We start from the raw sequence: 24,244 nt of genomic DNA on the forward strand, positions 1-24,244 counted from the left end.
TTTGCTTAATTATAAACAAGAATACAAAATCATGGTGTACCTGGGTGGCTCAGCCAGTTAAGCACCTGACTTCTGCTCAGATCATGATCTCATAATTCGTGGGTTTGAGCCCCGAGTTGGGCTTTGCACTGGCAGTACAGAGCCTGCTTGGGATTCTCTCTCTCCTTCTCTTTCTCTGCCCCTCCCCCACTGTGCTCTCTCTCAAAAATAAATAAATAAATAAACTCAAAAAGAAAAAGATTCATTTTGAATACTGCCATAAAATGTAAGGAGATTCAGAAAATGTTTCTGAATTCTAGGGACTAGGTGGGAATCAGACACCATTTTAAACTTCCAGTTTACAAAAGCACAGTCCACTAAATTGAAGACAGCCTAAGAATTAAAAAGGGCTTCTTCATATACCCATAGAAACAGAACATTACAACCAGATAACCAATATTCCAAACAAGTAACCATGATTAAGTTCCCCTCCTTGGCTCATTCAGTTCTCTGTAATTGTTCTGTGGGATCTTGAGTGAAGGAATTGCTTTCAAGAAGCTGTTTTTTTTCCAAACTAAAGAGTTCTAGAAATCCTGACTGAGTCTAATGGTATGGTGTGAAACTTGCCTAAGCTATGCCCACTTGTAAGTCTGTACCCAAAAGACTATTCTTTGAAGTATTTATCGGTAATTTAAAGTAACTGAGCCTTTCCATGAGGCTTTGAGACTGTCCCCGCATGCACAAACTTTGGCCTGTAGCTTACAGTACAGCCTTCAAGTTAGCATCAGAGTAAATCAGAAACTATTGTAAAGTATTATAAAGTAAAATATGACTGTCTTAGCTCAGGCCACTTTAACAAAACCATAGACTGGGTGGCTTAAGCAGCCAACATTTATTTCTTAAAGTTCTGGACGCTGGAAAGTCTAACATCAAAGCACCTGACTGTTAACTTCTTATATTCTCACAAAGAAGAAATAGGGTGAGAGAGCTCTCTGGGGTCCCCTTTTTAAAGGGTATTAATTTCATCCATGAGGAGTCCACCTCTATGTGACTTAATTACCTCCAAAAGCCCTCACTTCCTAATACCATCACTTTGGGGATGAGGATTTCAACATGTAAATTTTGAGGAGACAAAAACATTCAATCCATTGCAATGACTAAAATTGAAGATTATAGTTAATTACTATATCCGATAAAAGAATGGAAGTAAGTGAAAAGTCTCTATGAAAGCAAAGTGCGTAACTGTTTCACAAGACTTTAACCATTATTTCCCTTAAGGGAAAGAACATTGGCAAATCTCCAGGGCTTTTTTATAAAGCACATAATTTTGGCCATTTTTATATTAACAACACTTTACACAAATTTAAGCTAAAGAAGGCTGAGTTGATCTGATTTATTTACTAACTTTTCTTATGAAGCTCACACAACAGTGTTGATAATTAAATATGGAATACATAAACTTTATTATTTCTAATATCTTACTTTTTAAAAGGTGAAAGAACAGATCTCCTCCCCACCCCCCAGGAAATTTCAAAGATACATTTACGTGTAAAATATAACCTGAAATTTTGATTTTTCTTCATTCAAGATTTGACCCTGGGAAGGTCATGATATCAGAGATGATTGATCATTTGATTAAGATAGGATTATAGGTGCAAAGAATACTGAATACTGACAAAGAATACTTGGTTATATACTTAAAGGACAATAAATTTAAAAAATACAGAAGAATGTACCATAACATGATTATAAGAAGTTTAAGATGTTTCTCAAATAAAAATCCTTTTTCCTTGTTTCTTTTTAATAAGTAAAGATATGACACATAGAGCAATGAAAGTTTATTCTGGTTAAGACAAAATCTCTGCTATCTAGGCAGAAGGTAAAGATTAACCTTTTACCTTAGGGATTGATGGCTCAACCAAGGAAGCAAGCCCCTTAAAACTGACTGAACTTTGCCAAAATTGTAGCATATTCCAGTGTCTTTTCAGATGCAGGTACTACATATCAAGGCAAATAAAATTCACTTTCCTGAAATTGTCTTTCACTATGCTTTTTCATACTGTAGAACAAACTGATAATTTGGAACAAAACTGCACTTTTCTCTTGAAAAATAAAAACACATACATAGTTGTATTTTTCTGTAACGATTGCTACTATTATAGTTATACAGTAATCCTTATTATACTTAAAGAAACTAACTTCCCAGAGAAACCAACTCCTAGAGAAACCTGGGAGGCAGATCATTGAGAATTGTTTGTCACATATCAATATTTCAGCAGATCATCAAAAATCATGAGCATTAACACAACTTTGTTTAGCTATACATATCCTTTTATACATTAATGCAACAAAAAGAAACATTTATTAACTTGACCCAAAGGTATCACTTACTACATAGCATGTCAAAATAAGAAACAAAAGTATATAAACTTAAAACCAGGCTTGGTAATCAGGGGTTTAATATTCTATCCAAAAAACAATCTAGGTTTGCCATGATTATTAATTAACTCAGTATAGTCCAAGGTTTTAAATTTTCTAAGGTTCTTAGAAATTATATAATTCCGGGGCACCTAGGTGGCTCAATCGGTTAAGCGGCGGACTTGGGCTCAGGTCATGATCTCCCGGTCCTTGAGTTCGAGCCCCGCGTCGTGCTCTGTGCTGACAGCTCAGAGCCTGGAGCTTGTTTCAGATTCTGTGTCTCCCTCTCGCTGACCCTCCACTGTCCATGCTCTGTCTCTCTCTGTCTCAAAAATAAAACGTTACAAAAAAAAAATTTAAAGAAATTATATAATTCCAATTTACGGTTGGAAAAAATTTCATTTTTTATTTTGTTTGCTTCAATCTTGTTTCACTGTTGATTCAATTTAATGGAAGCCAAATTTACAATTTTAAAGATCTTAAAATTTATGTAGGAGTTAAGTTAGCCAATTTGATCAATAAACTAATATAAAAAGTTTAGGAAAGGGGCACCTGGATGGCTCAGTCGGTTAAGCATCCATCTTAGGCTCAGGTCATGATCTCAAGGCTCCACTCTCTGCTCATGAGTTTGAGCCCTGCTTCAGGCTCTGTGCTGACAGCTCAGAGCCTGGAGCCTGCTTTGGATTCTGTCTCCCTCTCTCTCTGTCCCTCCCCCGCTTGCATGCACACCTTCTTTCTCTCTTTCTCAAAAAATAAATAAACACTGGGGCGCCTGGGTGGCTCAGTTGGTTGAGCGGCCGACTTCGGCTCAGGTCATGATCTCGCGGTCCCTGAGTTCGAGCCCCGTGTGTTGTGCTCTGTGCTGACAGCACAGAGCCTGGAGTCTGCTTCAGATTCTGTGTCTCCCTCTCTCTCTGACCCTCCCCCGTTCATGCTCTGTCTCTCTCTGTCTCAAAAATAAATAAACGTTAAAAAATATTTAAAAAAAAATAAACATTAAAAAAATATTTAAAAAAAGTATGTTTTTGTCTCCCTCTCTGCCTTTCAAAATAAATAAACTTTGAAAAAAAGAATGTTTTACTTAACCCAATATATCCAAATATGATTTTAGCAATCTACTTTTTAAATTGTTAATGAGATATTTTACTTTATTTTTCCTACTTAGTCTATAAAATAGGGTGTGCATTTTATACTTTATAACATCTCAATTCAGATTCACTACATCTCAAGTGTCCCATTTAGTTATATTACACAGCACAGGCCTAGAGACAGAGATGAACTTGTTTTTTCAAAATTAGGGTTTTTGTTTGTTTATTTTTGTAACTATTTTTCTTTGAGGGGGGATATTTTTATTTTTTGAGGAGGTAAGATATACCAAATTTCAAAAGTACTAGCATATTCAGTGAAAAAGAAGCCTTCCTTAAATCCTGTCCCCAGCTATCCTCCTCCTGTAGGCAACTGCTTTTAGTAATTCTGTGCATTTACAAATACATCCATATATTTTCCTACTTTGTTTTCCACACAAATAGCACAATATACATAGCTTGGCACTTTCTGTTTTTGTTTTCACTTAATATATTTTAGAGATCTTTCCATAGCAATATATGCAGAGCTTCCTCTCTTTAATGACTGCATAATGAATACAGTGCAGTTTATTTAACCTTTTGATGGTAATTAAGGTATTTGTAACCTTTTGCTAATAAAGACTGCTGCTATGAATATTCTTGCACATAGGTCATTTCATACCCAAAAGACTATTTGTAGGATAAGTATCTATAAATAGAGTTGCTGAATGTAATTAAAAGAATTGCTAGAACTTATGCTTCCTACACAGATTTCCATTTTGCTGATCATCACACCCCTAGAACTTAGAATAATATTTGGCACATTCTAGGGGCACCTGGGTGGCTCAGTCGGTTGAGCTTCCGACTTCGGCTCAGGTCATGATCTCCTGGTCCCTGAGGTCGAGCCTGGCGTCGGGCTCTGTGCTGACTGCTCAGAGCCTGGAGCCTGTTTCAGATTCTGTGTCTCCCTCTCTCTCTGCCCCTCCCCCGTTCATGCTCTGTCTCTGTCTCAAAAATAAATAAACGTTAAAAAAAAAAAACAAAAAACTATTTGGCACATTCTAGACATCCAATAAATACTTGTTGAATGAATTTATAAAGTAGGAAATGAGGCTTGTTCTTCATTTTTTCAGCAGTTATGGACTCAATCTGAATGTTACTTTTTGGATCTGATGCTTGCATTATTCCTACTTTTAGCATTGCTTTTCCCAGTAAGTTTGACCTCTCCCTCTCTTCCTTGGTTTCCTTCCCTCTACATCCCTCCCCGATCTGACTTAGAAGCAAAAGAAAGCTGGCGAAATCACATTAATATTTAGGGAAGACTTTTTAAGATAAAAAGTTTTAGGGCTAGAGACAGTCATCACTTAATGGTAAAAGGCTCAACCCACCAGAAATAGATGCTAAACTTACATGCATTTAATAAAGTAGCCTCAGGGGCGCCTGGGTGGCGCAGTCGGTTAACCGTCCGACTTCAGCCAGGTCACGATCTCGCGGTCCTAGAGTGTGAGCCCCGCGTCAGGCTCTGGGCGGATGGCTTGGAGCCTGGGGCCTGTTTCCATCCGCCCAGAGCCTGTTTCCGATTCTGTGTCTCCCTCTCTCTCTGCCCCTCCCCCGTTCATGCTCTGTCTCTCTCTGTCCCAAAAATAAAAACGTTGAAAAAAAAAAAAAAAAAAAAAAAAAAGCAGCCTCAAACATACATGGGAGTATCAATGGAATTGCAGGGAGAAATAATGAAATCTACCATTATAGCAGATTCAACACTCTCAATTACTGATAGCCCATTATATTGATAGCCCACTGTTGTCAGGAACTCTTCTCCAAATCGTTACTGAATGTGATAAATTGTAAGGGTATGGGGGCCAATATTTTCTAATGGGTGCTCAAAATGCCAAAGTATGAACGACCTACGAAAGCTCAAACGAAAACAGCTGCAATAACACCCCTAGCAAATCTGAATTTAGTGGAAAGCTTGTGATAGAAACGAGTGTTTCTTTTTCAAAAGTAATTTACAAAACTTTCCAACTGTTAGCACTTCCTGAAGAAGAGAAGGGAGTAGGCGAGTGAGTCGCATCCGGTACGAAGGCAAACAGGAGGGAAATGTGAACATTTATTTCATTAACATTTACTCAAAAAACGTTTATTGAATACTTACTACGTGCAAGAACTCTACTAATTACCAGCTACTTCAGCTCTTCAGAGTTCAAAGAACGTCAAAATCAAATGATTTCTTAAAAGTAATTTAGATATTTAAACATTACTTAAAACTTTTAGACAAATCGAGATGTTTTTGGGACGAAGAAACGGGGGCCAAAGAATTTGGGCTCAGGCAGCGAGGACAGCTATGAGCAGTCGGCGGGGTCCTAGAGCAGCCACGCAAAGGCTCCATCCTACAGGCGCAAGTGTGGTCAGCTATGCTGGTGCTCAGAAGGGACCTAAGGGACGATTCTGCGCAGGCGCATGCCGCCTAACTCTTCCCCAGGAACCGACCCAAGTTCTCTTTTCGGTCTCAGACATGGTGAGTGAGGTTGCGTTTTGGGTTGGTGCTCGGGTGCAGTCCAGGTTGAATGATACCGAGCGGCTCAGTTACCTTAGGGTATTTTCGCAAGTATTAGAGAATGGTTAGCTTGAGATACGGGCCTTGCAAGGTTTCTTTAGGGCTAGGAGAGGGTGAAGTATTACTCAGCGTTTTCTGCAGATCTCGCGGGCTCAATTACGGCTTCTAATTTTATCTAGGCTTCTTCCTAAGAGGCAGGCCTTAAGGTCCGACGGCCCGATTTCTTAATCGCTCAAAAAGCCGCGCCAGTTGGTGGTTCCTGTTTCCTTTCTTAATATTGTATGGCTCAAAATCTGTAGAGTCATTAGTGGTATGGTCTCTTTGAAGATGTAAATTTTAGGCGGGATCTGGTGGAAATTCACTAAATTCTTTTTTGGTAATCTACGTCATGACCTACTTAACAATGAGGTAGTGCTGTCTCGATCACAATGAGCTAGATCAGAAGTGCAGGAACTGGAGCAACGTCCTCATTTCCTGAGAGCTTGCTGCAAATGAAGAAACTAAGACTAAAAAGCTGGAAAAAATGAGGCTAAAGGAAATATTTCCTTGATAAATTGAATAATCTTTGGAGCGTGTAGAGGTGGCTCTGAAACCTGAATTTCTAGGATTAGTAAAATTTCATTAAAGAACTTAACTGCAAATTATACGCTAGGTATATATATATTTATGCTTCAACTTGCTGCTACATGTAAACCTTCAGTTGGCCTGAATTGATAAGCTTGGATTTTCTGTGGTGTTTATTTTACTTAAAAGTCTTAAGTGAACGGTAAGCAACAGCAGATATGGGTAATAATTTTTTGGGTCAATGATGAGCTGGCATGTATTCTGAATCCGAAGTTGATTATTACTACGTTAGCTCTAGAATTACTCTGAGACCTGAAAAATTACCCGAATCTTACCACGGCTTTAGTGCTTACAGTTTTTGTGTGGCAAGATGAAATCAAAGTGAAAAATTCAAATGTATGTTGAATATACAAACTGGGGTCAAGTATTATAATAAGAACAGTTATGAAATCACTGCTTTTTTGTTTTGAAAGGGCACACCGCAGAAGGATGTTACTATCAAATCAGATGCACCTGACACCCTCTTGTTAGAGAAGCATGCAGATTATATTGCATCCTATGGCTCAAAGAAAGACGATTATGTATGTATATGATTTTACATTGGAAATTTATTTTGAAGTGAATCTATAATGCATAAGCAGTCAGTAGGTCAGTAATGGCCCATGTTTCTTAAAAATGGTAACTCCTGCACGCCAAAGCACTGAAGATTCCTCTCTGAGGTGCATTCAGTGTGCCTTTGGACATCAGGTTGAGAGTACATCAGCATTAACGATGGTTCTTAGAAGATTTGGCAGACAAAATAGATTACCACCTGCCTAGATTTGTAAGAGGTTTGAGGTACAAAAGAGATTTGTACTTTGTGGGTATTACTTTCAAGGTCAGTGATGTGTTGGCATGTATTACCTGAGTATATGGCTGATGTGTAATAATACTTTAGCTCTAGAATTACGCTGAGACCTTGAAAAAGTCCTTACCCTAAGTTTCAAAACCTTGAATAGTTTTCCTCTCTGGGACAGTCTCAGAAACATTGAGTAACATACAACTCAAAGTAAATATTTTTCCTAGTAGTATCCAGACAACAATTGAATTGACCATCTTGGCTAGTTTTGATGAATTTGTGACTTAAGTTCTCATAACCTCATTATGGAGTTGTTAAGGACCATGTTTATCTTTTCCCTGGATGACTCAAGGATTAAGTCTTAACTTATCCCTGACTTTTTAATCTAGTGCTTACCAACCTATTATTTGAACCTTGAATTTGGGTTCACAGCAAACTAAGACCACTCACCTGATTCAAAATTTTAGTATGTAATAACATCGGTGGACTCTCTGTCTACCAGTTTTTATTTTTCTTTGATGAGCTGTTGTTGGCTATTTTATCTTTTGCATGCTTTGGCCATTTTGGTTTTCAAGTAGTTGTATCAGTAACTAATAGGTAATAGATGGGCTTTGTACATATTCCATATATCAATAGGATAGATGTCTAATAAATAACGATGTTAAGTACTCTGAAAGAAATATTTTCCCCAAACTTGAAAATGGTTGGTATATTTTTCACTTCTACTTCTGGTTGGCTCTTAGAGATTGAAGTCCTGTTTGTATTGTCAGTCACAGGTGAATTTATCATATGCCTCTCAGATACTGTCCCCCCACCAAATTTGAGAGCCACAAATTTAAAATCATTACTGATGATGTTAGGATCAACTGAATTAAACAGTATATGTGGTTAGTTAGCTTTGTATGTTCCATCACTTTTACCCTGCATCAGTTCAAACTGGCACATTAAAGTCATTGTGTATTTTAGGAATACTGTATGTCTGAGTATTTGAGAATGAGTGGTATCTATTGGGGTCTGACTGTAATGGATCTCATGGGACAACTACATCGGATGAATAGAGAAGAAATTCTGACATTTATTAAGTCATGTCAACACGAGTGTGGTGGAATAAGTGCTAGTATCGGACATGATCCTCATCTTTTGTACACTCTAAGTGCTGTCCAGGTAAATATTTATTAAAATTCAACAGTCTTGGCAGTGTATTTTCTTACTTGAGAACGCAGAAATTGGGTATTAGGAGTATGACAAAATTGGTGTCTATGTCAAACAAGTTTCTCTTTTCAAATGAAGCCTGTATTCTACAAGGTCAATGATGTGATGGCATGTATTAGCTGAATCCAAAGTTGATGTAAATAGTAAAATTCCACTGAGACCTTGAATGGTAAAATGTTTATCTTTGTTATATGTAAATAATTTGAAAATCTCCAGGTAGAGTTAAATGTTGATTTTCATATTAGTGAAAATGCACAATTAGGGGTTTAAATAGTATATTTAAAGGTCTTAGAATGCTAAGGTATAGTTTGTGTGTAGGGGATGAATGCTTTATGTTACCAATTTGGGTTTGTTGATAAAGCCTGTGGCATAATAGAAGATAGCCTGCAGATTTGCAGTATGCATAGACAAAAGGACATGTTTGCTTAACAATTTAAAATGTCATTGAGGAAAACATCAGAACAAACTTAGCAGTGTTGAAGAGGTATTTACTTAACATGTTTTGTTTTTGTTACAGATTCTTACTCTATATGATAGTATTAATGTTATTGATGTAAATAAAGTTGTGGAATATGTTCAGAGTCTACAGAAAGAAGATGGTTCTTTTGCTGGAGATATTTGGGGTAATGTCATTCTAAGCCATGCTACCCAAAATAACCAATTTTAAATTCTGTTTTAGTGTTGATTGTAGTGATAAACTTTGTTGAAAAATTTTAAGTACAATGAATTGGAGACTTTGCTAATAATTATAAGGAGACTTTTAAGTTTTTGATCTTTTCAGGTCCCACTAAGCAGCTGGTCTAACTGAAGTTAAATGGTCTGCTGGAAGTTCCAGCATGCACTGTGTAGTTATATCAGCATACAGGAGAACTGGAACAGAGGGGGCCAGTCTAAAAGATGAGGTAGGTGAAATTTTTTTCCCCAGTATTTGGTGACTTTGTAAAGTTTTTTTCAAGCTATTTACTGGCAAGGGAAAAATAGTCAAAAAACTTTACAAACTTACTGGATATTTGAGTGGAGGGAGGGAATAGTACATAGTACTATATTTGATAAATGTAGATAATCTCTGCTTTAGGGCTGAATACAGTGCAGGCCGGAGAGACCAGCTGCTTCATGGGATGTGAAAATGCACTTTTATATAATAGGGTAAGTTCATTGTCATTATTAGAAATTGAATAGTCCTTTTGGTTCTGTGTTAGTTATCTTCCCTTTCTGGGCATTCTAAGCAACTTTAGATAAATTGCTGTATTTTTGACAAAACTATTTTCTAGTTACTGGTTTCCTCAGAAGTGATTTTGTTTCAGATTTAGCGTTCCTCCTAGTGTCCAAAAAGTAAATATTAAGCTTGCACTCTTGGAAATTTAACCGTGGTAGCTTTGCAGTTTGTTAGTTAACCTGCATTATATATTAGGGTCAGGTTCCTCTGGTAGCACTTATGTTTTGATTTGATTCCATTTTCTTTTAGGAGAAATTGATACAAGATTCTCTTTTTGTGCGGTGGCAACTTTGGCCCTGTTGGTAAGTTTTGAATATTGTATTGGAATAATTAAGTGCCCATGATTATTCTGGAATCTAATAGGCTTATTTTTTTTTCTGTTTGTAGGGGAAGTTAGATGCTATTAATGTGGAAAAAGCAATTGAATTTGTTTTATCGTGTATGAACTTTGATGGTGGATTTGGTTGCAGGCCAGGTTCTGAATCCCATGCTGGACAGGTAATTTATTAATGTGGATTAAAATTGTCAACTTTGAAGGGATAACTAGTGTGGTAAACTGCTAAAATATTAATAGCAGTTTGTGTCTGTTAAATGTGAATGAAGTTAAATATACTATAATGTGGAATTTTACGTAAGAATTGCTTAAATGCAGATAAAGGAAGGCATTTTTACAGTAGTATGTTCTAGCATCCTGTTCCCCACCTCTCCTGAACACCTATTTGCTTGTGCCAGAGAGGCAAATTGTGATTGTAAAGAGTATTTGTACTGTTGTACATTGTATCTGTAAATATTTGTCAAATAAAACTTGCTTTTTAGGGGCACCTAGCTAGCTCTCTGTCCATAGAGCATGTGACTTGTGATCATGGAGTTGTGAGTTTGAGCCTCATGTTGGGTATAGAGATTACTTAAAAATAAAATCTTGGGAAAAAAAATTGGCTTTTAGCCATGAAGAAATTTTGACAATAGTATTTCATTGCAGAATTGGATCCTAGAATTAGTATGTTTAGATTTGTTCAGGTAGTTAGGTGATATTTACATGTTTGCAATTCTAACTTTTTAATAGAAACCAAGTTTTTAGACATAAATTGGCTTTTTACTTGAGTAGTTTTTATCACTATTACTATTGAAAAATTATTATATACATGTACTTTATGTCTGTAATTTTAGATCTATTGTTGCACAGGATTTCTGGCTATTACTAGCCAGTTGCATCAAGTAAATTCTGATTTACTCGGTTGGTGGCTTTGTGAACGACAGTTACCATCAGGTGGACTCAATGGAAGGCCAGAGAAGGTATAGTTTCATCAGATATACTGCGTTCTAGTAGCTTTATTATTATAGCTTTTTGTAAATTGTTAATGAGCTTGTCTTTCCACCCCCATTGAAAATTTTCAGTTGTACGTCCTAAAAAAATGCCCTTGGCAAAAAATTAGAGTTGAGATACTTATTAAGGTATCCATTTAAAAGACTCTTGAAGAAAAGATGTGTATGCTAATTTCTGATGCTGTCTTCAGTCTTCCCTATCCTGAAGTAGAATCTGAGGGAAAACAAAAAAAAAAAATGGTAAATAACTCTTAGCTTTAAAGTATATTTGTATTTAGACTTACTATATGAATTCTTAAAGGGTCTTTTTCCCTATCCTGAAGGCCTTGTATTTTCCAGGGATAGAAATGTAGCTATTTCTTTAAACTTTTAGTTCTAGACCTATACCAAGGAAAATCAGTCATGCATTAAAAGTTTTGTTTGTATCTGGGACCCAAAGAGGGCTATTGTGTTTAAATTCTTTTAATGTTAATTTTGGGGGGTGGGGTGGGGAGGCTACAAGAGAGGGGGAGACACAGAATCCGAAGCAGGCTCCATCCAGGCTCTGAGCTGTCAGCACAGAGCCTGATACTGGGCTCAAAATCACGAACTCTGAGATTGTGACTTAAGCTGAAGTTGGACACTTAACTGAGCCACCTAGGTGCCGCCCCAAGGAGGGCTATTAAGTGAACACCTGTATCTTGTGTAGAAATCTCCATGTCTACTTAGTGGGGGAAAGGACAAGTAACTTAGAAAATCAATGATTTTAAAAAATTCTACAAAGTTTTCATTTAAAACCTTTATTAAATTTTTTAAAAGAAAAACCCAATTTTTGACATTTTGATTTGGAGGGAAGGGAATCCAGGTGTCCTTCATAGTTTCCATTTCTCTTTAGTTATCACACATTCTCTAAATTGGGTCTGGAAGCGCCAGATAGCAAATGTTTTTAGCATTGTAGGACATACAGTCTTACTGCAACTACGTAATTATCCTGAAGAGCAAATTGTAAGACTTGTGTATTATAAAAACCATTTATGCATATAAAATCTTTTGGGGTGCTTGCATGGCTCATTTGGTTAAGCATCCAACTTTGGCTCCGGTCATGATCTCATAGTTCATGGAGTCAAACCCCACATAGGGATCTGCTAATAGTGCAGAGCCTGCTTGGGATTCTCTCTCTTCCTCTCTCTTTCTTTCCCTTTCCCTCTCCTTTTCTGACTCGTGGTTTCTCTCTCAAAAATAAATAATAAAGCTTAAAAAAACAAAACAAAACATTGTAGTCTAGATGACTCAAAGACTGTAGCTAGCTGGATTTTTGACCAAAAATAATAAGGCATTATTATTTTTGGGTTATTAAAATGGGTCAGGGTGGGGATTGCCAGGAATCTACACTTAGTGTAGGAGAGCTTTTAATACACCTATGAATCACCCACTGATTTTGTTGAAATGATTCTTCAATTGAAGGTGAGATGTTCTGCGTTTTTTAAACCCAAGTGACCCATATTTTGAGGAACTAGGCTTTAGACTGTCTTTAAGCAGGTATATCATAACATTAGCATAAGGGGCATTCTTTGCATATAAAATAGAGGTACAGGTATAGTTTTCACTGAGTAACAAAGCTCTGAAACTTTTAGCATGGGTATCTGGATTGAAATGTTTGTTTTCCAGTGATTAACTTTAATTCTAAAGATTATCTTTAATTCTAATCCTCCTCCACCCCATGTTTGGACTAGAGAATAAAATTGTGGCAATTCTCTTGTGGCTTTTTTTTTTCTCCTAGTTACCAGATGTATGCTATTCATGGTGGGTGTTGGCTTCCCTAAAGATAATTGGAAGGCTTCATTGGATTGATAGAGAGAAACTGCGAAGTTTCATTTTAGCATGTCAAGATGAAGAAACAGGAGGATTTGCAGATCGACCAGGAGATATGGCAAGTATATTTCTGACATCTTGTTAGTTAACATTTTCAATGTTGCTTTGAGTTACATTTATGTTTCCAGGCATTTCCAGACATGGAAGTGGGATAGTATGCAAAGTAGGATAGATACCCTTATAATTTTAATTTGAGAACAGATGATATAAAACAAGTGTACAGAAATTTCTTATCACTTGTCAAGAAAAGTAGTGTCTGGTGAAGGTCCTGTGTTAAAAACAGAATTTGAAGCCATCATTTTTATTTTATACATACATATTTTATTTTATTTTTTTTTTTTTTTGATGTTTGTTTTTGAGAGGGAGAGGGAGATATAACAATCCCAACCAGGCTCCAGGCTCTGAGCTGTCAGCACGGAGCCCAACATGGGGCTCAAACTCCCCAGCTGTGAGATATGACCTGAGCTGAAGTTGAACATTTAACTGAGCCACCCAGGCACCCCCATCACTTTTGTTTTAGAAGAATTAAGCATTTATTAAAGTAAAATACAATGGGATCCAGTATAACTTGTTCGGAAGTAGAGTTTCAGAAGTTTTCATTTGTAATACTTTATAAATTCTTATTTTTTAAATAGGTGGATCCTTTTCATACTTTGTTTGGAATTGCTGGATTGTCACTTTTGGGAGAAGAACAGATCAAACCTGTTAGTCCTGTTTTCTGCATGCCTGAAGAAGTACTTCGGAGAGTGAATGTTCAGCCTGAACTAGTGAGCTAGACAGTGAGACATTGCTTAGTATAGTTTTGCTATCTTAACAAAAGTGCTTATCAAACTTAATGTGCTTAAAGTGCTTATCAGACTTAAAAGCTGTGTTACTATTTTGTATATGAATATTAATTATGTACTTATACATAATGTAAAATAAAGATCTTTATTGTATCAGCTTTAGATTACCTTCTGCAATGCTATTATTCTGAGTACAACTATTTGTTTCTGCTTCAGTGTATTTATTTGTATGTTTCCTTAACAGCAAGCTCAGTTTAAAGAACTATTTAAAGAAGTATTGTGTTCTACTTGATGTTTTCCATGTGCTTCTTTCATGTTATATAATAATGGCTAATGTAAATTGGTCTATGTCAATGAGAATGTGAATGTTAATAAAAATTGATAAACCCATCCATATATGAATTAAAAGATGCACAAGAATAAATGGCTTTTGAAATTTGGGACTGTTTCATAAGTTTATGGCTACTCTGAATTGGTTACAAAGTAATTTAGGCATAGGATTGCAATTTGAATATACTTTTACTTTTTATGATTTTATGTCACAGTGCCAGCTATTCCCAAGGAATTGTTGGCCTTCAAGGAAATGGAAGTTGATAGTTGCCACAATATTTTTTGAACCTGTATTTTCAGAAACATAAGCACAGATGAGTATTCTCTGTGAGTTTTACATTCTTGGTGAAAATGAAGTATGGAAGTTGAAATTTTCTCAAGCATGTTGGCAATATTCTATATTAATAGTCCTTTTAAGAATAAGGATTAGTGGGGTTCCTGGCTGGCTCAGTCGGTAGAGCATGGCACTCTTGTGAGTTCAAGCCCCACTTGGGAGGTAGAGTGAAAGTGATGGTTCACTGAGACCTCATTCACCAATGTCCATTTTTAACATTTTGAAGAAAAGGTGCTTAACATGAGATTGTTGAAATGAAACTATTTTGACAGTTAACTAATTTGAAGAGTTTAGGATGAATTGCCACTATTTTGATCTGAAAGTTTGAAATTGGATAGAACATAATATTTAAATGGTGCCATTGGAACTGTGGGTGAACTAGGCTGTAAACACCTGAGTGATTGAGGTAACAGCTGCCTGAAATCAGTTTTTACATAATGTTGCATTAGTTTCAGGTGTACAACAGTGATGTCACAAGTCTGTACTTAAACGCTATGTTTAGTAATATTTAAATGTTTTTCACGTTTATTTTTGAGAGAGCACCAGCAGGGGAGGGGCAGAGAAGACGGAGACACGGAATCTGAAGCAGGCCCCAGGCTCTGAGCTGTCAGCACTGAGCCACCCAGGTGCCCCTGTTTAGCAATGTTTTTAAGTATCTTCTAATAGTATCCCGAGTATTTTCTCAATCCTAGCTTCTCTATGAAGTTGATACTGCTATTTCCATAGTCAAGAAAAGTAAAAGGCCCTGAAAGTCATTTGTTGCAAAGCTAGAGCTTGGATTTGTATAGTCTGTTCTTAACTAATTCATACCTACAGTATGAAAAATAGAGAACTGTGGGAGAGAGCTCATCTTTTTTGACCTGGTTCTTAGGGCACTGTATATATAGTTCTGTGCTTAATGGGTGAAGGGCAATCTTGTGATCAGCCTTGTGGATACTGAAGCTGTAGGAGGTTCGTGGCACTTTTCTGTGTTTTGCTATAGAAGCAGTGTTAGGCTGAAAACTGAATTTGTCTCCACCAGCAGGCGTTGAGTGTCCAGTGAGGGAGAGTTTGAAAATTTAAAAAGAATTTCAAAAGCGTATTTGAGGGTATGTGGGAAATGTTAAAAAGCACCAAACCCCTTTAGTAAAATAGCGTGCTGTGGTAACTAACAACGGGGCTACCAAATTGGATGGACATCGATGGGCTCTGAAGAATTTGGTTCAGCCGAGTTGTGCCTCATTAAGCTCAAAGCCACAAAGCCAAATCCTGGGAGAGGTGGAGGCACTGGACACCGGTGGGCGTAGGATCCCAGGTGTGGATGGGGGAAGTTGGGGTCGGTGCGCCTGCGCGGTGGGGCTCTGTGCGTCTGCGCACGGGGCTCCAGCCCTGTTCTTCGACGCTTCCGTACTTCGGGGCGGTGACGCCGCTCGGAAATCCCAACCTTCTGTCTGGAAAGATTCGTGAGGATGCTGAGGCCTGAGGTCTCGTCAACCTCGTCTTCTGCCCCTGCGGCTTCCCCCGCATTGGGAAAGGCTAGAATTCAGGGTCGTCGCTCTAATTTCGGACTCCAGGAGACTCCTCAGAGCCGCCCTTCAGCGCAGGCCTCTGCGTCCACACCTCCGGGCACGTCTGGAGCCGCCGGCGACCAGAGCAGCAGCAGCAGCAGCAGTGTCCATGGCCACCCGCCCCGCACCCGACCAGCCCAAGGCAAGGAGTGGTTGGGTGGAGTCACCTGTCAGCCGGAGGTCTGCAGCATCTGGAGGTTCAGGGGGCGGGGGTGGGCGATTACCACAGAGAAGGTTCCGTTGGGATTTGGAGGATGAGAATGGGGTGCTCTAGGAATTTGCTGGGTCTGAGTGACTGGACTCGGCAAATTGGTTTTATTACAAGGCCGCAATCGTAAATGGCTCAGTTTTGAGGAAGACTGAAATAACTTACGGTGTAATGCCCCGCCCCAAGTATATGACAAATGGGAGAATTTGTGCAAGAGTTTGGTGATAGCAATGCTAAACCGCTTGGCTCCTAAACTAGGATAGGACGAAAATAGATTTTTTTAAATTTAATGGTTATTTATTTTTGAGAGAGAAAGAGAGAGAGAGCACAAACAGGGGAGAGACAGAGAGAGAGGGAGACACAGAATCCGAAGCTGAGCTGTCCGCACAGAGCCCGACGCAGAGCCCTACCCGGAGCTCGAGCCTAAGAACCGCGAGACCATGACCTGAGCTGAAGTCGGAGGCTTACTTAACCAACTGAGCCACCCAGGCGCCCTGAAAATAGATTAAATTTAGCGTTTCATCTAATTCAGTTGAATAATATGTTTAAGTAGTTTAAAAATGTATGTACTTCAATGCGAGTTCGACTTATGTATATTCGGACAACTCTCTCTTCGTGGAAAAACTGACAACTCTGATATATCAGTAGGAAAGTTCCCAAACAGGGAAATGAATCCAAATGAATTTAAAACTTTTGGGGGGGGGGTGCCTGGGTGGGTCAGTTGGTTGAGTGTCCAACTCTTGCTTTCAGCTCAGATTGTGATCTCCGGGTTCATGAGATCGAGCCCACGTCGGGCTCAGTGCTGATAGTGCCAAGCCTGCTTGGGATTCTCTCTCTCTCTCTCTCTCTCTCTCTCTCTCTCTCTCTCTCTCTCTCTCTCCTCTCTCACCCTCTCACCCTCTCACCCCCCCCCCCCCGGTCTAAAATAAATAAATAAATAAACAAACACATTTAAAAAGTTGTTAAAATTCTTGTACTATTTGCATGGCAGGAGAGAGTTTCAATGAAGTCAAATCAGTCCAAGAAAAGAAGTCTCATAATTGCTATACAAAGTAAACATCTGGTGTATTTGAAGAGTAGAGGGTAGTTTATGATTTTATCAAGAGTAGTCTCAGCTTGTAGAAGCACATTAGCAAGCACTTTCCTTATATTTTAGTACCAGATTATTTATCATTAATGCCATTAAGTTTGTCATAATTGGCTATTTTTTTAAAGTTGCTATCTGGGGTGCCTGCGTGGCGCAGTCGGTTAAGCGTCCGACTTCAGCTCAGGTCACGATCTCGCGGTCCGTGAGTTTAAGACCCGCGTCAGGCTCTGGGCTGATGGCTCAGAGCCTGGAGCCTGTTTCCGATTCTGTGTCTCCCTCTCTCTCTCTCTGCCCCTCCCCCGTTCATGCTCTGTCTCTCTCTGTCCCAAAAATAAATAAACGTTAAAAAAAAATTTTTTTTTAAAATAAAATAAAGTTGTTATCTGATGAAGTTTTATAGAAAGTGAACATGATACAAATTATAGCGATTAAAACATCATTGTATATAATTCTTAATCTTTAAGAATTGATATTTCATTTTTCAAATTTAGGTTCATATTTTGGAAACAAAAGATCTAATGCAGAAAACATATTTGCATCAAATTTTACTTTTGGTACAAGCTCATCTTCTGCACGAGATAGTAATTATCCTCAAATACTAAAAACTCCACTGTCTGCTGGAAATCCCCAGAGATCAGGTTATAAAAGTTGGACACCACAAATGGGATATTCAGGTAAAATGAGTGGAATGTTGACCTAGATGACCTTTTGAAACCTAAGATTTATAAGTTAGGGTAGTTAAATTCATTTGAAGTTATTTGTAATTGATATGGATGACTGAAAAAAACACATCAGTTTACATCTATCCATAAGTTGAGGTTAAGTTAATGCTACATAGTTTGTGATATTATTTGTTAATATATCCAGGTCTGCATTATTTTAACTATTCTGACAAAAAGTAAATGAAGGAGAAAACTCTCTTATACATGATGTTTATTTAAATTTAGAAATTGATCCTGCTAGTACATCCTGTGGGTTTTTTTATACTTAAATTTTAGTTTTTATATAAATCTACTAGATTTTCTTCAGGGGAAAATGGATGAACTAATTTCTTCACGTGTAAGCATTCTCTAAGGTACATTCAGTGAAATTGCTTGGATATAGTGTTTGTATTTACAAGATAATGACGAATTGTTTTTCTAAGTACTTCTACCAGGGTACACTATTACTGGCAATGTATAAGAGTTCTTGTTAATTTACATCCTCTCCGACATTTTGTATTGTCAGACTTAATATTTACCAGTCCAGCACTTGTAAGATACAACCTAATTGTAGTTTGAGTTGGCATCTTCCTGGTTATCAATGAGGCTGATTACCTTTTTTTTTTTTTTAAGTATATTTATTTATTTTGAGAGAGAAGAGAGAACATGCGTGCTGAAGGGGCAGAGAGAGAGAGAAAGAGAGAATCCCAAGCGGGCTAGTGCCCTATGTGGGCTTGAACTCACAAACCTCTAGATGGTGATCTGAGCTGAAGTCAAGAGTTGAACACTTAACTGAATGAGACACCCAGGCACCCGAGGCTGGTTACATTTTGTTGCTTTTTGACCATCTAGCTTTCATTTTTTGTGAAATGACTGTTTGTGTGTTTTTCCCATTTTTCTTTACTTTTCTAGATTTATAGAAATTCCTTATATATTCTAAATACATATTCAGAATACATATTCTTTTTGATGAGTACATTTATTGGGTATATCTTCCCTAGGTTTGTGACTTCTCTTCTTTCCTCCTTTTTTTATGATGTTCTTTGATGAACAGAAGTTCTTAATTTTATACATTAGTAAACATTTTGTCTCCACTTGTAAATGTCTTTTACAGTTGTAAATATGTATAGTTTATATGTCTATTAGGTCATCTTTTTTTTTTTTTTTTAAGCTCTATGCCCAGCATGGGGCTTGAACTCATGACCCTGAGGTTAAGAGTTGCATGCTCTACTGACTGAGACAGCTAGGTGCCCCTATTAGGTTATTTCTTTAATTGTGTTAAGTCTGTATTACTAAAGACTTTTGTAGAGGTATATTAAAATCTCCCATTATGATTGTGGACTTGTCTATTTTCGCTAGTAGTTCTGTTAATATTTTGTTTTGCCTATTTTGAAGCTATTTCATTATTTTTTAAAATTTCTTTTGAGAGAGAGAGTGCATGCACACATGCATACAAGCAGAGGAAGAGCAGAGAGAGAGAGAGAGAGAGAGAGAGAGAGAGAGAGAGAGAGAGAGAGAGAATCCTAAGCAGTAGGGCAAAACCAGACATGGGGCTCCAACCATAAGATCATGACCTGAGCTGAGATCAAGAGTCAGTCACTTAACCAACTAAGGGGTGCCTGGGTGGCTCAGTCAGTTAAGTGTCCATCCCACTTTGACTCAAGTTCCTGAATTGGGCTGGCTCAGTGCTGATGGTGCAGAGCCCTCTTGGGATTCTCTCTTTCGCCCTCTCACGCTGCCCCTTCCCCTCCCCTGCACGTGCTCTCTTTCTCTCAAAATAAATAAATAAACTTAAAAAAAAAAAAAAAAGAGTCGGACACTTAACCATCTGGGCCACCCAGGCACTCAGAAGCTATTTTAATAGGAGCATAAAAATTTAGCATTGTTCTATCTTAGTATTAAAAGATTCTCTTCATCTATAGATACAGTTTTTGCCTTAAAAGTTTTATTTTGTCTGCTATTAATTTAGCAGTTCCTTTTCTTTTGGTTAGTATTTATAGGATGTGTGTGTCTGTATATATATATATATATATATATATATATACACACATGTATATATGTATACACATATATGTATATATGTGTGTATATGTATATATATGTGTATATATATGTATATACATATATATGTATATATATATGTGTGTGTATATGTGTATATATATATATATATTTATTTATTTTTTACTCCCAAACTTTTACCCTTAGGCCTTTTACATGGTATTTCCTAGGCTTAGAAACTCATTCTTCTCTTCTTCATATAGTCCACTCTTATTTATTCCTCAAGTCTAAGCTTAAATGTTAATTCCTTTCAGAAAGCTTTCTGTGATCCTGTAAGATTAGCTTGAGGCTCCCTGCTATGTGCTGCCATTTCTTTTTTCTCTATAGCACTATGAAGGCAGAGACTATAGCAGTCTGGATCCAATCTGAAGATAGAACCATATGGTGATTTAAACAAGGGAGATTTAATATAAAGAATTATTAAATTATAATAAAAGAATCACTATAGGTTATAAGAAAACTCTGTTAGGTGCCCTAGGGCTGAGAGGAGGCCCAAGAGGTCATACTTGGAAGCAGGCCCTTTCCAGGAGCCATTTCCAAGTCTGAGGTATAGATTTCCTTGGAGAAGGTGATATTGAACCTATTGAATAGCAGAGGATACAGATTGGCCAGAAAAAGCTGGTTTACTGTCCCACTGGGGAGTGGTGCTATATAGGGCATTTAATGTTTATCTCTTCTGTTGGCAGGTTAGGTACTGACAGTGTGGTTGACCAGGTCAGTCTTGTTAAGAGGAAGTTCATGATGTTGAGCCCCTGCATATCTTTGACACCATGGCTGCTTTGTTCATAAGTCTATTAAAGAAGCACTGGGGTGGCTGGGAAAAGAGGCTAATTGAAGCCCATGGGGTTTATCATTGTCTACCTGATAATTGAGAGTCTTAATTATCTAGGGCATCTAGTAGATACCCTTTAGTGGGCATTCACATGAAACACAAATATTTTCAGAGTTTATGCCCATTTAAAGAGGCCCATCTGCATACATTTCCCCCAGATTTCCTTGACATTATCTTCCAATCTTGTTTCTTCCAGGTCCCTGACTGCCCAGCTAGATCATTACCAACTGCTTATGAATGAGTCTAAATCTATACTTCTGGTACAGTTCTACCTCATTCCAGACATGGTAGACAACCAAATGTACTCCTCAAAGTTCTGCTCATATGAAAGATCAAAATGAACAGAACAGCTAAAAAAAAATTAGAATAAAATAATAATGCATATCAACTGTCTCAGTGAAAGAGGAGTTTCATAGCAAAAAAGCAATGGAGAAATTATTAAGGAAAAGATTATCTATACAAAAGCAGAAATCTTTGAGATACCAAATCAAGATTGGTAGCAAGTATAAATCATTGTAATTGATTTATAAAATTCTCATAAATGAAAAACATTGAAATTTAGTAAAAACTCTATAAGGACAAATATCTCAAAATAAAATATAGAGGGGTACGTGGGTGGCTCAGTTAAGCGTCCGACTTTGGCTCAGGTCATGATCTCACAGTTTGTGGGTTTGAGCCCCATGTCGGGCTCTGTGCTGACAGCTCAGAGCCTGGAACCTGCTTCAGATTCTGTGTCTCCCTAACTCTTACCCCTCCCCTGCTAGTGTTCTTTCTCTCTCAAAAATGAGTAAACATTAAAAAAAATTTTTTTTAATTTTAAAAAAGGAGGAAAGAAACTTCAGAATTAAGAAAAAAAGAATTTCTTTAAAAAATAGAAAACAAATGGATATATTAACTTATGTTAAATTTTGATAGTAATTTTCAAAAATACAAATTTAGTATCAGTCCATTAAATTACCCAATATTACTACTACTACTAATCCATTTCAGAAGTTAAGAATGGTAAATATACAGTAAAATTGGTTTATCTCCTATACTACTGATGGAATTGGGGGAAAAAAATCAGTACTGGGGCACCTGGCTGACTTGGTTGGTAGAGCATGTTGCTCTTGATTTCAGGGTTGTGGGTTTGAGCCCCACATTAAGTGTAGAGATTACTTAAATAAACTTAAAAAAAATCGGTACAATTCTGAAAGAAATCTGACAATATATAGGAGATCCTTAACAAATGGTGGTTTTCCTTTGTTCCAGTGATTGACTTCTAAGGATCCATTTTAAGGAAATAATAAGAGCTTTAGGCACTAGTATGCTAGTTATATCAGCATGACAGTGTAAGCATTCTTTTAGAAGTTTAAGGGAGGTATCTTGTGAGTGTACTGAATTTTCACTGGAAGTTAGTCTTTATTTTCCAATTAAAAATAGGAAGGTCATATTTTATTGCAGAACTTAAAATGATTTCATAGATCTAATATAAACTTGATCATAATGTATAAGCTGGCTTTCAGTTCAAGATCTAGACACAATAAATTTTTGAATGAACTCTTAAATTAACCACTGAGTCGGATAACATAAATGGATAATTTTGTAGACATTGTAATAGAAGGGTAGAAAAGAATCTAGGTCAGGAAGGGATAAGAGGGGGAAAAGGGTCTATTGAAAGATTGACAAGGAAATCAAAGGTAAATTTGTTTTTTGACAATAAAATTTTACACATTTTTTCATCCATGGATAATGTCCCATATTTAAGTAATTTCATATGCTTTACAAAAAAACCCTTCTATGTTATTGCATTTAATTCTTATAACAACTTTGTGAAAAAGGTTTGGTATTTCTGGTTTACAGATGAAGAAATGATAGCTTTATTATGGTTAAACAACTTACCTAAACGTTCATTGTTTGGAAGGCATAGATTTCAAAATCTGAAATATATGTAAAGGTTAGGAGCATCAGATTTGGAGCCGGGCTGCCTGTGTGCAAATTCTGACTCTACTAGTTCCATCCATGCATCAGTTTCTTTATAAGTAAATGGAGTAAATAATGATATCTATTTGATAGAATTGTGACAAATTAATTAATCCAAATAAAGAATTTAGAGTAGTCTTGACACATTAATAAAGTATCCAACATTACACATTTAATACACAATACATATAATTGGAGTTTATGGTTGTATAATTTATTTTTTATAAAATGCATTCATATATATATATAATCCCATTTGATTCTTTCAGCCAGCTCTTGAGTTGGGCAGGGCAGTTATTACATTATGCCTTGTAATTTTTGATTACTTATTATGAAATAATTTGCTCAAATTCATATAGCTTTTAGACGACAGAGTAGGATAATAGTCTAGGTTTTCTTATCCCAAATTCAGTGTTCCTTCATAACTCCATTCCAATAAATGCAACATAAGGCAATATATAACTTACTTCTTATTTTGAAGTTTTGGCAAAATACTTTTGAGAGTTAACATTTTTATTTGGTCTGGATGTGAAACGTTGTTTTTGATGAGGAACAAAAAGTTATTTCCTTGGATATTAATAACTGTGTCCTAAAGTTGGTGCTTGGAATCTTCTGAGGAAAGAATGAGAAAGTACTACTATTAATGCTTATACATTTTCTTTTTACAAAATTTTTAACAGCTACATCCTCATCTGCAGTATCAATACACTCCCCATCAGTTATTGTAGCTGTTGTAGAAGGGAGAGGACTTGCCAGAGGTGAAATAGGAATGGCAAGTATTGATTTAAAAAGCCCACAAATTATATTGTCTCAGTTTGCAGACAACACAACATATGCGAAGGTAGGTATTAAACTCTTAGAAAGTGGTTGACTTACTCAGCAGCACGCAGATTTTCAAGTCACTGCTTTCCTAATTAGTTTACTTTTTCATGGAATAAAGGTAATTTACAATGCACCAATGTAGGTTACTCTGAGTTAAAATTGTTTTACATCTGATTTTAATGTTTTGAATGTATTTTGTCCTAAAAATAATGTGCTTTGCTGTTACTTGAACATTTCAAATTACTGTTAGTTTCTAAAATTAACATCTTCAAATTAATAATTCCTGGTCTCATTCCCAAGACTGTATATTAGTAATGCCATCTCCAAAAGGTTGTTTCCACTGGACAGTATTTGAATTTTATTTTCCAGAGTTCCGGGAAATGGGTCTTTGAGGTCAGTCATAATTTAACCTCTTCTTGCCTTCACTTCCTATCACTTATCATTAATTTGGGCCACTGGCCTATTGTCATGGGAATTTCTGTCCCTTAACCAGGTGGAAGTAATCTGCCTCTAATCTCTATATTCTAAAAAGTTATTTGACCCAATTACTATTATT

General features: G+C 36.9%; 2 protein-coding genes, 1 long non-coding RNA gene and 3 other non-coding genes across 11 annotated transcripts in view; 5 read left to right on the top strand and 1 right to left on the bottom strand.

The window, feature by feature from the left end:
* The first annotated feature begins 5,742 nt into the window (after positions 1-5,742).
* RABGGTB (Rab geranylgeranyltransferase subunit beta) lies at positions 5,743-14,244 on the top strand. Of its 3 annotated transcripts, XM_003990237.6 has the most exons (9): positions 5,743-5,976; positions 7,053-7,160; positions 8,384-8,581; positions 9,147-9,252; positions 10,095-10,147; positions 10,233-10,343; positions 11,013-11,138; positions 12,928-13,077; positions 13,655-14,244. In XM_003990237.6, the coding sequence occupies exons 1-9, from the start codon at positions 5,743-5,745 to the stop codon at positions 13,793-13,795; spliced, it is 1,227 nt and encodes a 408-aa protein (XP_003990286.2). In that variant the 3' UTR covers positions 13,796-14,244. The 3 variants fall into 3 exon arrangements, with proteins under 3 accessions (XP_003990286.2, XP_006934910.1, XP_044891969.1); XM_006934848.5 differs by lacking the exon at positions 8,384-8,581; XM_045036034.1 differs by lacking the exons at positions 12,928-13,077; positions 13,655-14,244 and adding an exon at positions 11,241-11,389.
* Positions 6,816-6,894, top strand: LOC111562150. The gene has a single exon (XR_002745194.1). It is a non-coding gene; the product is annotated as a small nucleolar RNA SNORD45 (small nucleolar RNA).
* Positions 7,456-7,539, top strand: LOC111562149. Its single transcript, XR_002745193.1, has one exon. It is a non-coding gene; the product is annotated as a small nucleolar RNA SNORD45 (small nucleolar RNA).
* On the top strand, positions 8,722-8,793 carry LOC111562151. Its single transcript, XR_002745195.1, has one exon. It is a non-coding gene; the product is annotated as a small nucleolar RNA SNORD45 (small nucleolar RNA).
* On the bottom strand, positions 11,140-23,549 carry LOC109502400. The gene is made up of 3 exons (XR_002160973.2): positions 23,334-23,549; positions 22,786-22,823; positions 11,140-11,382 (listed from the first exon to the last, which is right to left on the bottom strand). It is a non-coding gene; the product is annotated as an uncharacterized LOC109502400 (long non-coding RNA).
* MSH4 (mutS homolog 4) overlaps positions 14,400-24,244 on the top strand; it is a 90,898-nt gene continuing 81,053 nt past the window's right edge. For all 4 annotated transcript variants that reach the window (XM_045036025.1, XM_011284928.4, XM_045036026.1 and 1 more), the window contains exons 1-3: positions 14,400-16,157; positions 17,802-17,984; positions 23,547-23,707. In XM_045036025.1, coding sequence (XP_044891960.1) covers positions 15,917-16,157; positions 17,802-17,984; positions 23,547-23,707 — 585 coding nt within the window. In that variant the 5' untranslated portion in view covers positions 14,400-15,916. The remainder of the gene's footprint in view (positions 16,158-17,801; positions 17,985-23,546; positions 23,708-24,244) is intronic.

Source organism: Felis catus, chromosome C1 (assembly GCF_018350175.1).
Source record: "Felis catus isolate Fca126 chromosome C1, F.catus_Fca126_mat1.0, whole genome shotgun sequence".
Taxonomy (NCBI): domain Eukaryota; kingdom Metazoa; phylum Chordata; class Mammalia; order Carnivora; family Felidae; genus Felis; species Felis catus.